We start from the raw sequence: 17,305 nt of genomic DNA on the forward strand, positions 1-17,305 counted from the left end.
AGTCAACATCACTAATCATCAGAGAAATGTGAACCAAAACTAAAATGTGATTATCACCTCCTACCCACTACAATGGCTACTATAAAAATAAAAATTTAAAAAACAGAAAATAACAAGTGTGAGCAAAGATGTGGAGAAATTAGAACCCTTGGTTCTTGTTGGAAGGACTGTAAAATGTTGCAACTGCTATGGAAAACAGCATAGAGGTTCCTCAAAAAAATAAAAATAGAACTACCATATGATCCAGTAATCCCACTTCTGGGTATATATCCAAGGAACTGAAAGCAGGATCTCAGAGAGATATTTGTATATCCATATTTATAGCAACTCAAAGGTCCATGAAGAAATGAATAAATGACATAAAATGTAATATTATTCAGCCTTTAAGAGGAAGGAAATCCAGTCATATGCTACCAAATGGATGAACCTTGAAGACATTATGCTGAGTGAAATAAGCCAGTCACAAAAAGACAGATACTATATGATTCCACTTACATAAGTTGTCTAAAGTAGTCAAGTTCATAGAGGCAGAAAGTAGAATGGTGGTTAGCCGTGAGTAGGGGGAAGGGAAAAAAGGGAGTTGACATTTAATAGGTACAGAGTTTTATATTTGCAAGATGAAAAAGTTCTGCAGACATGTTTCACAGCAATGCAAATACACTTCACACTATTGAACTATACATTTGAAAATAGTTAAGATGGTAAATTTTATGTTATGTGTTTTTTTCATAATTAAAAAAAATTTATACTCACCTTACTTATAACATCAAAAAACTAGAAACTAGCCAAATGTTCATCAACAGGAAAATGATAAACAAACTGTGATATAGCCATAACACAAAATACTACTTAGCAATTTTTTAAAATGGACTACTGATACATGCAAAACCGTAGATTAATCTTAGAAAGTACTATGTTGAGAGAAAAAAGACAAGCATCAAAGAATACATACTGTATCATTCCATTTATATGAAATCCAAGAACAGAAAAAATACTAATTTATGATGATAGATATCAGAACAATGGTTGCCTCTTGGGTAAAAGAAATGACTGAGAAGAGAAATAAGGGAACTTTCTGGGGTGACGAACATATTCTGTACCTTGTTTGGGGGAGTGGTTACACAGATATACACAATTATCAAAATTCAGTGAACAGAACATCTAATTAAACCTAAAAAGTGTATTTTAAAAACATGAGACATTATATTAAGTGAAATAAGCCAGTCACAAAAAAAGTCAAGTACTGTATGATTCCACTTATGTGAGATATCCAAAGTAGTCAAATTTACAGAAACAAAAAATAGAATGGTGGCTAGGTGTTAAGGGTGAGTAGGGAAAAGGAGAGCTTTGTTTAATGGGTACAGAGTTTCAGTTTTGCAAGATGAAAATGTTGTGATGATCTGTTGTGAAATAATGTGAATATACTGAACACTACTGAACTGTACACTTAGAGATGGCAATTTTTAAAATTATTTTTATCATAATTGAAAAGAAAAAATTTGAAAACACAATGAGATAACCATATAAACCCACTAGAATGCCTAAAACCATAAAGACTAATATGAAATATTAGTGATGATGTAGAGCAAATGGAACTCTCACAACTTGTGAGTAGGAATTAAAATAGGAAAGTTTTGATAGTACCTTATAAAGTTAAATGTATACTATAACACAAAGATTCCACTCCTAGGTATTTACCCAAGAGAAATTAAAATGTGTCCATAAAATATTTGTAAAAAGCATATCAGTTTTATTCACAATAGCCAAAATTGGAATCAACTTAAATGCCCATCTGCAGACAAACATATAATTAAATTGTGTTATATTCATACAATTGAATACTACTCAGATGAAAAAAACAAGTTATTTATACACACGATAACATAAATGAATCAGTCAGTATGCTGTATGATTCCATTTATATGAAGTTATAAGATAAGCAAAATTAATGCAAGGTAGACTAAAAAAGACCCAGAACAGTGGTTTCTTCTTTTTTTTTTTTTGGTGGAGGGTGGGGGCCCAAAAATTTACCAAGAAACAAGAAAACTTTCTTGAGAGAAAGAAATGTTTTTATGTCAGGGTCAGCAATCTTCTTATGTAAATGTACATATAGTACATATTGTAGGCTTTGCAGATCACATATAGTTTCTGATGTATAATCTTTGTTTTCTTTTTCTAAAACCCTTTAAAAATGTGAAAAGAAATAAAAACATTTTGAACTCCCAGGCTGTTAAAAACAGGCCATAACCCAGATTTGGCCAATGGGCCATATTTTGCTGACTCCTATTTTATATCATGATAGGAGTCTAGATTATATGAGCATATTCCTTTATCAAAGTTATATATCCATGATGCGAGCATTTCAATGTGTTCAATTGTACCTGAAAAATATAGAACTGCAAATTAACAACAACAATAATAATAACCAACAGAGATGTGGTAAGTGGGTGGGAGTACAGATGAAATAATAATTGTAGAATGTTGATCATTGTTGAAGTTGGGTGATAGGCATATGAAGTTTGTTTATATTATTCTGTTTATTTTGTATGTTTACTATTTTCCATAATAAAAGTTTTTAAAAATAAAAGAGAAAGTTCCAGGATGTGGCTGAAGAAGTACTTAAAGGATATTTTCTAGCTTACAGTGACTATATTAGAAAGTAAGGAAGGTTAAAATCAACTATAAAAACTTCCAGCTCAAAAAAACTAGAAAAAGAACAAAAAATTAAAAACAAAGTAGAAGGAAAGAATAAGAATACAAATCAATGAAATAGAAAGCAGACATACAAGAGGGAAAAATCAACAAAACCAAAAGTTGATTTTTGGAAACGATTAATAAAATTGATAACCCCTTAGTAAAACCGATCAAGAAAGAGAAAACACAAAATATCAATATCAGAAATGAAAACAGGAGGATCACTGCAGATCATAGGGCTATTTAACATATTGCATGAGCATATTATGTATAACTTTTTGCCAGTAAATTGGACAACATATATGAAATGGACAACTTCCTTTTAAGCCATAACTCACTGAAATGGGTACAAGAAGAAATAGGAAGTTTGACTAGTCCAATATCTATTCAAAAAACTGAATCTCTAATTTTAAAACTCCACACAAAGAGAACAATAATAGGATCTATTTAAAGAGATTTAAGCAGAGAACTGACAAGATCAGGATTGATTTTGATTCTGACTGCAATATAGAGAAAAGGTTTAAGAGTGGTCAAAGTGTATGTAGGTACAGTAATTAAAAGACAATTTAATCAGTGATTGTCAGAGGTATAGGCAGAGCATAGAGGATTTTTAGGACATTAGAACTATTTTGTATGTTACTATAATGGTAGCTACATGTCATGTTACACATTTATCAAAACCCATAGAATGTACTAAACCAAGAACCCTATGAACCCTAATGTAAACTATGGACTCCAGGTAATAATGATGTGTCAATGTATGCTCATCAATTATAACATCAGGCTGTTGATAATGAGGAGGCTGTGCATGTGTAGGGGTATGGGTACATGGGAACTCCCTTTACTTTCTGCTCAATTTTGTTATGAACCTAAAACTGGTCTAAAAAATAAATTCTCTCTCTCTCTCAATCTTTTTCTCTCTCTCTCTCTCGCTCTCTCTCTCTCTCTCTTTATCTTTCTCTCTCAAGACAATTGCAGTAGTTCTAGTGGCAGATGATGGTGGCTTGGACCAGGATGGTAGTAATAAAAATAGAGGAAAAGAAGGATATTGAAGGTTTAAGGAAGATGGAGAAACTGAAATATGGGTTGTAGAAAGTGAATTAACCAATGAAGTACTATAATGGACTTAAAAGACAATGTTAAAGAGTATTTTAAGGTGAGAAAAGTGAATTTTTAGTGGAAACAATATACTTGTTTCATGACTTTCTGCAGGCACAAAGAAAGTTAAGAATTAGGATCACCCAGAATTTGAGTTTTGTAGGTATATCTGACCAAAAAGACAGAAATAAGAATGTGTTCAAATGATAAATTATGGAATCTAAGGGGGGCATGAAAGATGATAAAAGAAGGGCTTGTGGGATGGGAAAAAATAGAGGTCAGAAGATTGGAAGACTCAATGCAAAACATAGGCACAGTTGAAAGAAGAGAAGACTACAGTCAGAGTGTGATGTTTGAATCTGATTTTGGAAGTGAAGCATTTTCAGTAGCAATTATAAATAATGACGAAGCCCAGGTATAATGATAGTGGAGGATGGCCAAAGTGGAATGCAAAAGAAGATGATTATAGATTATATGGTAAGGTATTAAGTAGCCACGAAATGAGATAGTACAAAGAGTATGCCAATCAGTTCCAGATGATAGGAAAGAACATGAGACTAGGAGATAGATACAGCCTGATTTTCCTGCGTACACTTTTGCAGATATTGGAACCCTAAAAAATGTTGGAAGTCATCAGTCCTTTGGCCTTCTGACTCCAGCTGTTTCCCTTTTAGGAACATCCATCTGATTGTGCAGGATTCCCTTCTATAGTTGACTCACCAAGATATGCTTTCCAGTCTGGCCCCTGATACCCAGTTCCAGCATTTTAAGGTCATGAAGGCACATAAGTAGTCAAGGCAGTGTTGGACTCACAGTGATAGCATCATCAGATCCACCTCCTGCTTCATAAATGCACTAGAAAGGAATTAGGGCCTTTTATATGGTAAATTCTGGAAAACTCTGACTTTCCTTCATGTTAGGATTGAATTAACTATCAGCACCTGGCATGGCAACACAAGTTAGTAAGGGGATACAAAAAGATGTCATGAGGATAATGGGAGTCAGTTTTCTAACTGTTGGAGAAAGGAGTTACAAATATGAAAAAGGGAAAGGACAGAATGAACTTTGTGGCATTCAATTACAATTGGAGGTTTTACTGGGAACTCATGGTTTTAAACAGATGATAGATAGATAGATAGATAGATAGATAGATAGATAGATAGATATGTAGGTAGATAATTGAAAAAATTAAAACCCATACATGCACACTGATGTAGACATATGAATAAGTAAATAAATGGTAAAGAAGATAAGGCTCTTTCTTATAATACCAATGCCAACAAATAAACATGGAAAGAATGCTGGAGTTAGAAAATCATCAATGGATGCTAAAGTAAGTAGGGAAAAATTGGATGAAAAACAGGGTATGTATACAGACTCAAAGTATCTCTCTATAAATTATGTATTAATTACAATGAGGAAAAATAACAGTAACCCTACAGTGGCAGAATCTGGTAGACAACACCTACAAATGATCAAATTAATATCACTAGTATTGTGAAAATTGGCACTGTGTGCCTCCCAATAAAAAGCACTGAAAAGAACACTGCATGACTTCTGTAGCATTCTGGCTAAGATGCATAACCTAAATCTAACCATGAAGAACATGGGACAGACCCAAATTGAGGGAGCCATCTACAAAATAACTCACCTGAATTCTTCAAAAAATATCAAGATGAAGAAAAACAAAGAAAGGCTAAGAATCTGTTTCAGATTAAAGCAACTAAAGAGACATGGCAACAAACTACATGTGAACCTGGGCTGGAAACTGGACTGGGGGAAAATTAGCTATAATGTATTATGACCATTGATAAAATTAAAATATAGACAGTAGTTTAGATAATATTATTGTATCAATGTACATTTTCTGATTTTGATAATCATACCATAGTTATGTACAAGAATATCTTTGTTTTTAGGAAATTCACTGAAGTATTTAGAGGTAAAAGGCATGATGTCTACACCTTACTCTCTAATGGTTCAGATAAAAAGAATATAGTCATCCCTCAGTATCCACTGGGGATTGATTCCAGGACTCCCAAGATACCAAAATCTGCAGATGCTAAAGTTCCTTATATAAAATAATACAGTGGGCCCTTGTTATCCACTGGTTCTGCATCTGCAGACTCAATCAGTCAGTGGTTCATTAAATCAGGGCATAGGGAACCTGTGGGTACTGAAGACCTACTGTATATAAATTTATAAATAGAGAATGAAAAGCACTAGGCAAAATGTAACCAATTGTTGGATCTGTGTAAGGTGTACAGGAGTTCCTTGAGTTATTCTTGCAGATTTCTGTAAATTTGAAACTTTATCAAAATTTAAAATTACCCAAAAAAGATATCATGGACACGCTCTACCTTGAATCAATACCTATCTTCTTATTTCCATACCTCTAGTTTACCAGTTCCCCCACGTTTGGCCCTGTTTGGCTTCATACTTTGGATCTAGCTCTCTGTTTAGCACCCCAGATCATCAAACCAGTCTGGAACTGCCTATCCTAGCTCTGACCTTTGTCCCCCTCCTGGATTCATCTCTTACAATTTTTCCTATACCTCCAGGCATCAAAATAACATGTAAAGGAAATACCAGATTATAACATCTCATTCTGACCCCTGCAGCACAGCGCATCGACCATTTGCTGCATCCCTTCCATTTGCCCATTTCCTTTTTTTCCTCACTCGTACAGCAGTACAGTGGTCGAGATGTAGCAGGTGCCTATTCAAACCTGTTAGATTGATTTGAACTTGCCTGAATCATAAATGTGAAGAAATCTATCATTATCTTCTAAAAATTCCACTTTTATGAGTCTGAAGGAACCAGAGACTATCTCCACAAATCTTTTATGAACTCTAAGTTCAAGGAGGAGTCAAGATTTTAAATGGTTTGAGAGGAATCATCATCATCCCTGCCTTATCTACAGGCCACTTCCTTAAACAGCCCATCCAAGGAATTTTGAATATGATTGGTGGGATTGGGAAACCATCATTTTTCTTATGTAAATAGAAATTACCAGATGAGTTTTCCAGGTCTGGCAACTGGAGATTTTGAATGATTATGGGATATGTACTTAATAATAACTATATTCATTCTACAAAGAAGCTGTATGTCAGGAAATATGCAAGATGCCTTACAAGTATTATCTCAACCTTGGGAAGCAGACATTAATATACTCATTTTACAAATAAGGAAAATAAAGCTCAGAGAGTTTAGGTGACTTGCCCAAGTTAATATATCTCTTAAGTGGTAGAGCCGGGAATTGAATCCTTCATGTCTCTTTGACTCCAGCGCCCATACCTTTGCCATTGCATCATGTGGTCATATCAGTAGCAACCCTGTAGTCTCCCTGCACTGGTTTGTTAAGGGATCTTCCTAACAGCTGGTATTACTTATTTTGGAGAAAGGATTGGTTTCAAGGGGGATATATATATATAAGAATGGGCTTCTCATACCATTTCAAATATATCACTTGCACTTGATTTGATGAATTTAATGTCTCCAAAATCTCCAGATGGGAACTTTTTCAGCCATACCCAATCACCCTAGAAAGAAAAGGTAAAGAATGTTGATGAGACTTAGTTGCCAACAGCTTTAGAGCAATGTCTCTTCCACATGAAGGGTTTATAGTTAGACCATCAACCCAAACGAGCTTTGCTCCTCCTCTGTCACCCTCTACTCCACGGACATTCTGTATTCAGAGCTAAAAAGGAGATCATGCAGAGAAGTCAAAGGTTAAAATTCCAATTAACTAAAGACAGGGAAATAATTGCAGGTATGCAGACTCCCAAAGGAGTGATGCTGCTCTCTGCCAAGACTTCCTTAACTAACTGCAGAAAGTGCTAGGTCATTTCACTTATTCATAGCTAAGTGATGTAGCACCAGGTTTCTTGCAACTAATGGTGATGGTCGGTGGTTGCAATTCTTACTGCCTTGAGGCGTCTGTGGCGAGAGATGTAGGGCAGGCAATGTAGTTCAGCAAATGTTTCCTGCATTTACCTTGATCCATTTTTCTCTTGTGGGACAGGCCATTCGGGGGGCTTCTTACGCTTTAATCATAAACTGATTGGCTTAAACACAGAGTAAACATTTTTTATTTGGATGTACAAAGGTACTACCGTAGTAATATGAGTAATCTAGACTCTTTCAGGAGACTATTTCTGACTTTTTAAGCACAAAGCAGTGATTTCTAAGGCTGCTGTCAAGTCAAAAACAACAATTATTTTATTGTCTTCACTTTAACACTGCTGCCTGATAGATAATTTTCTTCTATGTGCACAGCCTCAAGGATTCATCAGTCACCAAGCCCTATTTAGTTTCTGTCCAACCCAAATTTGAAAAAAGCAATACATATATAGATTCCTTTTTCTCTGTAATAATAATAATGCCTTACATTTGCACAGTGCTCGCTACTCTTCAAAGTGCTTTCACATCTATTACCTATAGCCTGGAGATCCCATTTCAGGCTGCACCAATTTGTCATCAAGTAGAGATAATAAAGCAGAGAGCTCTGTGCAGTCAAATTCCAAGAATAAGAGAGTATAGCCACTCTCTTATTAAGGAATATATCCAGCTGTGGCACTGCATCTGGAGACCTGCCGGAGGCAAAAGCTAGTAATAGGAGCTGCAGGCATCTGAGTTACTTGCCAATACTTTGTGTTAGAGAGCATCTTCTAGCCAAGGAGCTCGAAACCATTTAACTAGGAAATGGCTTTCAGAGATCTTCAGCAGCTGAACAAAACTGTGCCAGCCAAGCTCATGCTCACAAAGTTGAGAAAAATAGTCCAGGATCAGTGTCTTCCTGCAGCCAGATGGTCAAAGCACCAAAGGCAGATTTCCTGGTCTCTTGCCCAGCAATCCTCGGAGTGTGGCCCTGGATCAGCTACATCATAGTCACCTGGGAACTATGGTTAGAAAGGCCAATTCTAAGGCCCTACCCCACACCTACTCACTTAGTTATGGAAGTCATGAGGGCCTGACATGAGCTCGAAACTTTAGCTTTCAGAGGACTTTGCCCTTTAGAGGGATCAAAGGCTAAGGCTTAAGCTGAAAGAATAAAACTCTAACTGGGAATTTACAAAATCAGCCAATTTGTGGATTATATACTGATAGGCAATAAAGCCTTCCTAGTACCTTTGCAATTATAGTACTCAGGACATGGTCTCTGCTAGCCACTATGGCACCTTGGTGCTAATTAGAAAGGGTGCTTTCCCTTAAGTAAATAAAAAATAATTATTTGAGAACATTATTTTGCAGCCTGCGGCAGCCCAGTAATATTGAGCAATAGCCTCAGATACACACATATGTGCATGGACCGCACTCTCATTTACTTGTACATCCTCCAGACACCAGGGAACACATTCCACTAACAGCTTTGATACTCTACATATCATCCAGCCTGGCCTCCCAGGTGAGGCCTCTTTGTCAGGTTTGGAGTCAGGCTGTAGAGGTAGAGGTAAGAAGCTGAAATTGGGCCTTCAGGAACATTAGGCAGAAGAAAGGAATAACCTCAAGAAATTCTTGGGATATTGTCAAGATAGCACAAAGCCCAGTATACATTTTTACCAGTGACTATGTATGTGCATAGTCGGATGTGCTGGTACAAATGCAGATATGAGAAGGTTCCTCCTGCCACCTCGTTCCAGAACTAGGCTGGGAGGCCAAAATCTCTTTGCCCACTCCTACACCACTCTCATATAAGTTAGTATATGTCTACCACATGACTAGTACCCTTTTAGATGTGGTTCCTTTGTGCAGTACACAACCTGAACATCAGTACTGACAGCCTAGACTCTGCCTGTACCCACTACCTGATACCTTCTTCCTGGACTGGACCCTATTACAGACAAGGATTAGCTTTCTCTCTTGCTTATTAACTTTTACAAGTAGTTAAGCAGAGATTTTTCTTCCTGTCAAATCACCAAATTTGAGAGCTGGAAAGGGTCTTAGGTATTTCCTAGTCCAGTCCCTTCATATTTAAAGAAATTGAAGCCTGAAGAGATTAAATGACTTGCCTAAGGTCAGAAGGCTAGGTAGTAACAGAACCAAGGCCTTCCATCTCCCAGTTTGTTGCTCCTTCCTCCCATGGGCTTTCTTTGATTTGGGGGATTTGTGTGTGTTTGTTTTAAGGTTTAAATAATTCTCACAAACTTTATAAGCAAATTTTTATTGAGTCTGTGTGTGTCCTACTTTATGAATCATGAGGAAAAGGGAGGAAATGGGCAGTTTTTATCTTTACCACACATGCACTATTTGTTTTGTTTCTCTTTTAAGAGAAAGAATGATAGAATGCTTCACTCATCATTCACTTTTTAATTAAGAGGAAGAAACATCAAACTCTATCCACTAAAGTTTCTAGAAGTAATTTAAAGTCCATCAGTTCTGCACTAAGGCCATGTTGTATTAACTAAGAGTCAAGAGAATTAGGTTCTAGACTCAGCTTTGCCTCAAATTCAGGGGTGGCCTCAGGGTAGCCACTTCATTGGCCTGAGCCTCAGTTTCCTCACTGATAGAGTTAGATGAATTAGATGATTTCTTAGGTCCTTGTCAGTTTTGATGATCTGATTCTGTGATGAGAGAGAGAAGGTGGTTGGTGAAAAGGAGATTGGTAGAGAGAGAGCTATATGGGACATAGAAGGTAGGAAGATAGAAAACAATGGCTCTGGGAAAGAGATGAATGGGGAGGGTGTGTCAGGGAGAGATAGAAATGAGACAAAGAGAAAAACACAGGGAGAGGTGGAGAGGCAGAAGGAATCAGAGAAGGAAGAGGGAGGGTAAGTCCAGTGGTTTCTCTCTGAGTGTGTCAGGGTTGCACTACTGCCCTCTATACCCCTCTCCCCTAGACTGTGGCTATTAAAGCAGATCCTGACATGTTCGCACTGCATCTGTCATTCACAGCTCTTTCTCCCCAGCAGTCTGCTCATCTGGTTTTCCTTTTACATCTCAAAGAGTATCTATAAAATGAGGGCTGATTTTCCTGTACAATTCCAAAGGTTATGCATCTGTGCCCGTAATCAAAGTGTGAATTTGTGTTATTGTGTATTACAATGTTATGGTACATCCTAGAGAAGCCTGTCCTTTGTTATTAGGTATATACTACATCAGGCACATCGGCTGGAACTTCCAGATTTTCCAATAAAAATTTTTATGAAAATTCGATCTATTTTAAACAGAAACTAGATCATGCATCTTATTTAAAAACACTCTTAATAGAGGGCCATTTCAGAAAGCACACAGGACCTCTTTGTTTGGTCTGTTGATTCAATTAACTTCCACTCTCTCCCAGGGTCCTCTTCTGCTCCAGTGGGTCAGTTTTCTAGCTTTACCTGCCTTCCTTTGCACCCTGCCATCAGCCTAATCTTGACCTCATGGTGTGGTATTATTCTCACTAATACCTTCCTTTTGTGCAGAGAAAGTCCCCCTTTGGCCTACACAGTTCAGATATACTCATGATCTGACTAAACAACAGTCATTACAGGAACTAATTCAACTGTCTGCCTCCTTCCAAATAGAGGAAATATCTGATAGATTCTTAAAGGCCAATTACATACAGATGTTTATTTTTTCCCTTCTTAATTCTACACTGTACCCTTCCAGCTCCACCAAATAAAACATACCACGATTCAACACACAAATTCTTCCACAGAATCAGAGAATCACAGCAGATCTGAGCCAGAAGAGGCCTTAGAGTTTTCTTCATCCAGCAATTCTCAACCCTGGCTGCACATATAGGGGAAATTAAAAAAAAATACCAATGCCTGAGGCTACCCCATACCAACTGAATCAGAGTTACTAGGGGTAGAGCCTGGGCATAGGGTTTTGTTTGTTTGTTTGTTTCCCACAGAGATTCTAATGAGCAGCCAAGATTAAGAATTTAGTTTAATCTCTCAATTTGCAGATGAAAAACCAAGAGACTGTCTTAGGTATTGAGATTTACTTCAGAATGTTAAAGGTGTCAATACATTTTTAAAGCCATCAGCCCCATTCCATTTGACATTCAAAAGTTATATGATTATCTTGCCTTTGGTCTTTGAGAGAATAGAGCTGTCAATTCCCTAATACCTCAGGTTTACATTTGAAGCAAATCTCTGCTTTGATTAAATTAAGTGCAAGGCAAGATCCAGAGGTTTCCTGCTACAAATTTAAGTCAAAGCACTTCAGGTACACTGAACAAATATATACTATGCTAATTTTGGTGTTTTAAGTATCTGTCAATTATTTAGCCAATGGAGGAAGTGTTTTAAGTATCTGTCAATTACTTATCCAATGGAGGAGAGCTTTCACTTGGAAAATTCAATATGGTAGACAACCTGAAAACTCATTCTGGCCTGTTTTGGACTTTCTTTGTAGTTCTATTGAAGTTGCTAATGTTTGCTGCTTTTGGGAGTATCTTCAAACAAAACAAGGAAACCACACTGGGAAGGCCTCACTTTGGAGGAACCAAAAGAAAGTCTAGTTTCCCTTTTACCACCTGCTTAACTCTTTCCTGCTGAGAAGAAACAGCTCATCTCTCCGACTGATGCAAGATTTGTTCTGGTTGCCAAATTCCAGTGTCTTAGAACAAGGGATTGGGGGTAGTCTCTTAAAGCTTGAAAACAGAAATTTAAGTGAAGTAAAAAGGATTTCTATTTTACACAACCTGTCACTCCAAGAGACAGTGTAGGCTGAAAAAAGGAAATAAATGAATAACTTTTTTTTAAATTTCAATAATATCAGAGGATAACAGGTATAGGAAGAAACAACCAGAATTTGAAGGGAAGAGTTTGCCCCAAACCCTTACTCTATACAAATGTGTCTCTAGACATCCCATCACAGACAGTTTGCTCAGGAAACAGTCATTTATTACATTACTATATCTTCCGGAATGAGTGACATGGTTAAGTATTTGAGTCTCATGGACTTTTTTTTCCCACATACATAGTAAATACATGGCATTGAAAGATCAATGAAGTTGTAAATAAGTAGATTAGTTGCCAAGGAAGATCATCGTCAAAAATGCCAACCAAACAAGTCCACAAGTCGCTAATGGACAAGAAAACTTACCAAAAAAAAAAAAAAAAGATTTACCAAAAGCCTCAATATTTTTGCCAAAAGACTAAGTTCTAAGTCACTGCCTCATCTTAAAACCCAAGAAGGCAGCAGATAAGGTATCCTACCTCATAAATTGCTATGTTGGAATTTTCATAGGTAGCTGGAGTTAGACTCCCTGAAGAAAAAGAGAGCCTTGGGGACCTTCCACTTTGGACCTCCGAGGTGATCTGGAAGCTTACACTGGCACGACTTCCTCTCTGTGAAAGGATTAGGAAAGAAAGTTTATGAATAAAATTATCAAGATTTAGGACAGAGCATTGAGCTATGGTATAAACACTGTGCTTATCTGTCTTTTTTAATTCCTAAGAGAGTAACTCTATGAGTTGATCTCTATAAACATGAAGTTGATTCATTTTTCCTATTTCCAGCATTTTTTTTAATGCTAGTGTTGATTCCGTGCTTCGCCTCCACATACCGCAAAAGAAAGATAAAGGTTTGTAGATACTTCCATCTCCTAGAAAAGATTAGAGTCATAGATTTGAGAGGGTGGCAAGAAAGAACAATCATAACTTAATCTGGGATCCTCATTTTATACTCAAAAACGAGAAAAAGATGAAAATCTAACATTTAAAAAAAATCAATAGCAGAACTAGGACAGAATCCCATCCTTCTGGCTCTTAGGCCTAGCTCTTTTTGTTATATCTTGAATGGCATCCTTTTTGGTGCAGGCAAGATTAATGGCAGAAGATATCTCAGAAAGCAATAAGATGGTAGAGAGGTAGTAGATCCTCTGCCCACAATTTATAAGTCTGATGCTTAAATAAACCAAATTCCTTATTGCTTGATTTGTTAACTTGTACACATAAGCCTGGTAAGAGAGGGCTAAGAAGTGCACAGTTGAATAACCAAAGGAAGGGTCATCTGCAATCTGTGTTAACCTTTAAAATTATCTGCAACTGAACCAGCAGACTTATTTCATATGAAGACAAAATAAATCAACAAGTTTCCTCATACTCTTCTCCATGTCTTCAAATATGCCTTTCTTAGAATTATAAGCAATTCAGCGCTAGCAATTACATTTGATATTATCTAGGACATTCCTCACCCCCAACTCGAACACTCTCATTTTACAATGAAGAAACAGAGACCTAGAGAGGTCCATGGGCCTGGAAGAAGAATATAAATGTTATATTTCCTGGTTTTGTGTTCTTTCTACCACATCATGCTTTGCTTCACTCCTGCTTAACAATAAAAATTAATCTTAAGTACTTTCACACACTCTTCCCTTAACAGTCTTTGATAAACTAAAGATCACTAGTTGATTTAGCCCCAAGTTCAGTTCATTCTACCAAGACAAGACTATCAAAAAGTTCCAAGGTAATAGTAAACTATACCCAGCCCCTTGTGTGTTGAAATCACAACAGCTCAAGATTCAGACAATATGTAAAACTTGACCCTTCACATAACCCTTAGATCAACCTGAATTCTCCTCAACAGAGCAATGCCAGAGAGGAATCTATTTCCCTTTATTCTTTGTTTTTATATCTCAGCAGGAGCACCTAGTTCTGTATATTGAGATTTAGACCTCTCCATGAAGGGCAAAGGAGAAAGCGAGAGAATCTGCCAAAATCCACATACATTTGGACTTCAGCTTCACTTTCTTCTAAAAACTTCCTTTTCTGACCTGACTTCTACTGACCTGCCAATTTTTCTAGACTGAATTAATTTTATATTCACCAAGAGTTTACACTTTCAGACATTCCATTTGGATGGAATTCTTGGCTTGGTTTCTTGATTGATTAGACACAGCCAGCTGCAAGTTTGTGACTACACAGCAATTAAGGAAAATGTATGCTTCCCCTATCTTTTCCCATCAGAACCCTTGATACAAGCCAACTGCCAAAAGGGATCTAGAGGCCAAGAGCTATGTTCTTCTATGGTAATGCCATCCTTTTCCACCTGGGTCAAAATAGTAAACGAAAAAAAATTCCCTGTAAGGCTATCAATCTCTGCTATTATTCATTTCTATCACTCATATGGTGAGAAGTGATGATGATTGTGTTTTTGTAACTCCCTTATGTAAAAATTTATGCACAAGTGAACAAAAACATCTATCATCATGAACAAGATATTAAAACCCTAGGCACTTGGTTCACCTGAAGGTAGCACTATTCTGCTATTTATGGTGATTTTGTGAGAACAGGTATGAAACCCAAATATGTTCTGTGTCTCTATAGGAAAGAGAGAAGGCATAGGTAGAGGAGGTTTTATATTTACTGGACTATTGCAGGATCTATACAAAAGAAAAGCTAATTCAGTCCAAAATTGAGCTATGTTTATTGTTCTGACACTTTAGACCCAAAACATCTAGGCAATTAACATGAACTGTCATTTTGACATGGATACCACTAAAGAAGTAGAGATTTAAAAAATAGACTTATTGCCTTTGATAAAAAATTTACTATATATTGCTACATTTGGACAATGACCTCTAGCCATCTGCTTTTACTACTGATAACTCATTTCTGGATAAAATATTTTGTCACAGAATTGAATACTTGTTTTCTTAGTATTGCGTCATCTTTAGATTGCTTTAGAACTTGCGCTTCAGTAACTTCCCTTTCTTATTGAGGTGGGAAATTTCTTTCTTTTTTTTTAAGCATTTTTTTTATTGAGTTATAGTCAGTTTACAATGTTGTATCAATTTCCAGTGTAGAGCACAATTTTTCAGTTATATATGAACATACATATATTCATTGTCACATTTTTTTCGCTGTGAGCTACCACAAGATCTTGTATATATTTCCCTGTGCTATACAGTATAATCTTGTTTATCTATTCTACATATGCCTGTCAGTATCTACAAATTTTGAACTCCCAGTCTATCCCTTCCCACCCCCTGCCCCCTTGGCAACCACAAGTTTGTATTCTATGTCTATGAGTCTGTTTCTGTTTTGCATTTATTATATATATATATTTTTAGATTCCACATATGAGTGATCTCATATGGTATTTTTCTTTCTCTTTCTGGCTTACTTCACTTAGAGTGACATTCTCCAGGAACATCCATGTTGCTGCAAATGGCAATATGTTGTCATTTTTATGGCTGAATAGTATTCCATTGCATAAATATACCACATCTTCTTTATCCAGTCATCTGTTGATGTACATTTAGGCTGTTTCCATGTCTTGGCTATTGTAAATAGTGCTGCTGTGAACATTGGGGTGCAGTTGCCTTTTTGAAGTAGGGTTCCTTCTGGATATATGCCCAGGAGTGGGATTGCTGGGCCATATGGTAAGTCTATGTTTAGTCTTTTGAGGCATCTTCATACTGTTTTCCACAGTGGCTGTACCAAACTGCATTTGAGGTGGGAAATTTCATACAAGGTATATTGAGGATGACAAATCCAGACAAATTTCGCCACATGAGCCCTTGGGTCCTCTGGTGGTTTCAAAAATAGAGACTAAGATCAATAAGTTTTGATGGCATAAAAGTGGAATGTAGCTTTCAGCCACAGTGATAATGTTGGCATTCAGCAATACATTTCCAGGAAATTATCAACTTTACAAAAGGATCTGGAGATTTAAATAAGTAAGAGTTAGGGTTGTAGTTGAGACAAACCAAACAGCTGAACATTTCATTTGATTCCAACTGCACAGGGTATTAATGTAAATCTGTTTTCACCCAACCAACTAGTTTTTTTTTTAACATTTTTTATTGATTTATAATCATTTTACAATGTTGTGTCAAATTCCAGTGTTCACCACAATTTTTCAGTTATTCATGGACATACATACACTCATTGTCACATTTTTTTCTCTGTGAGTTATCATAACATTTTGTATATATTTCCTTGTGCTATACAGTGTAGTCTATTATACAATTTTGAAATCCCAGTCTATCCCTTCCCACCCTCCACCCCCCTGGTAACCACAAGTCTGTATTCTCTGTCTGTGAGTCTATTTCTGTCCTTTATTTACGCTTTGTTTTTGTTTGTTTGTTTGTTTTTGTTTTTGTTTTTTAGATTCCACATATGAGCGATCTCATATGGTATTTTTCTTTCTCTTTCTGGCTTACTTCACTTAGAATGACATTCTCCAGGAGCATCCATGTTGCTGCAAATGGCATTATGTTGTCGGTTTTTATGCCAACCAACTAGTTAAAGCACACCTTCTAGTGTCATATTTAGGAAGATGATCAGTTCTGTTACAGAGATAATTCTCAGATCTGGTGTGTTGGTGTAGCAAGAGTAAGTAGCACATGGGGACAAAATGAGGTGTTTGCATCCTCTCCCTTCACCCTGCCACCACCATACTAGAATTTGCCAAGACTAATGTCTTTATTTTAGCCAAATAGATGGGGCACAAAAAGGCACATTCTCCCACTACTAGCTACATTGAACAAAACTTCCCCACACACTCTCTTTTCCAAGCTCTTGGTTCATGCTGTTTTCTCTGCCTAGGATGCCAGGCGGGTAATATAAAT

General features: G+C 36.7%; 1 protein-coding gene across 1 annotated transcript in view; it reads right to left on the reverse strand.

The window, feature by feature from the left end:
- The window catches only part of GUCY2F (guanylate cyclase 2F, retinal), an 89,217-nt gene that overhangs the window by 39,166 nt on the left and 32,746 nt on the right, over positions 1-17,305 (reverse strand). Inside the window, exons 6-7 of the mRNA XM_010985023.3 lie at positions 12,945-13,076; positions 7,245-7,334 (exon numbers count right to left, since the gene is read on the reverse strand). Coding sequence (XP_010983325.1) covers positions 7,245-7,334; positions 12,945-13,076 — 222 coding nt within the window. The remainder of the gene's footprint in view (positions 1-7,244; positions 7,335-12,944; positions 13,077-17,305) is intronic.

This window comes from Camelus dromedarius, chromosome X (assembly GCF_036321535.1).
Source record: "Camelus dromedarius isolate mCamDro1 chromosome X, mCamDro1.pat, whole genome shotgun sequence".
Taxonomy (NCBI): domain Eukaryota; kingdom Metazoa; phylum Chordata; class Mammalia; order Artiodactyla; family Camelidae; genus Camelus; species Camelus dromedarius.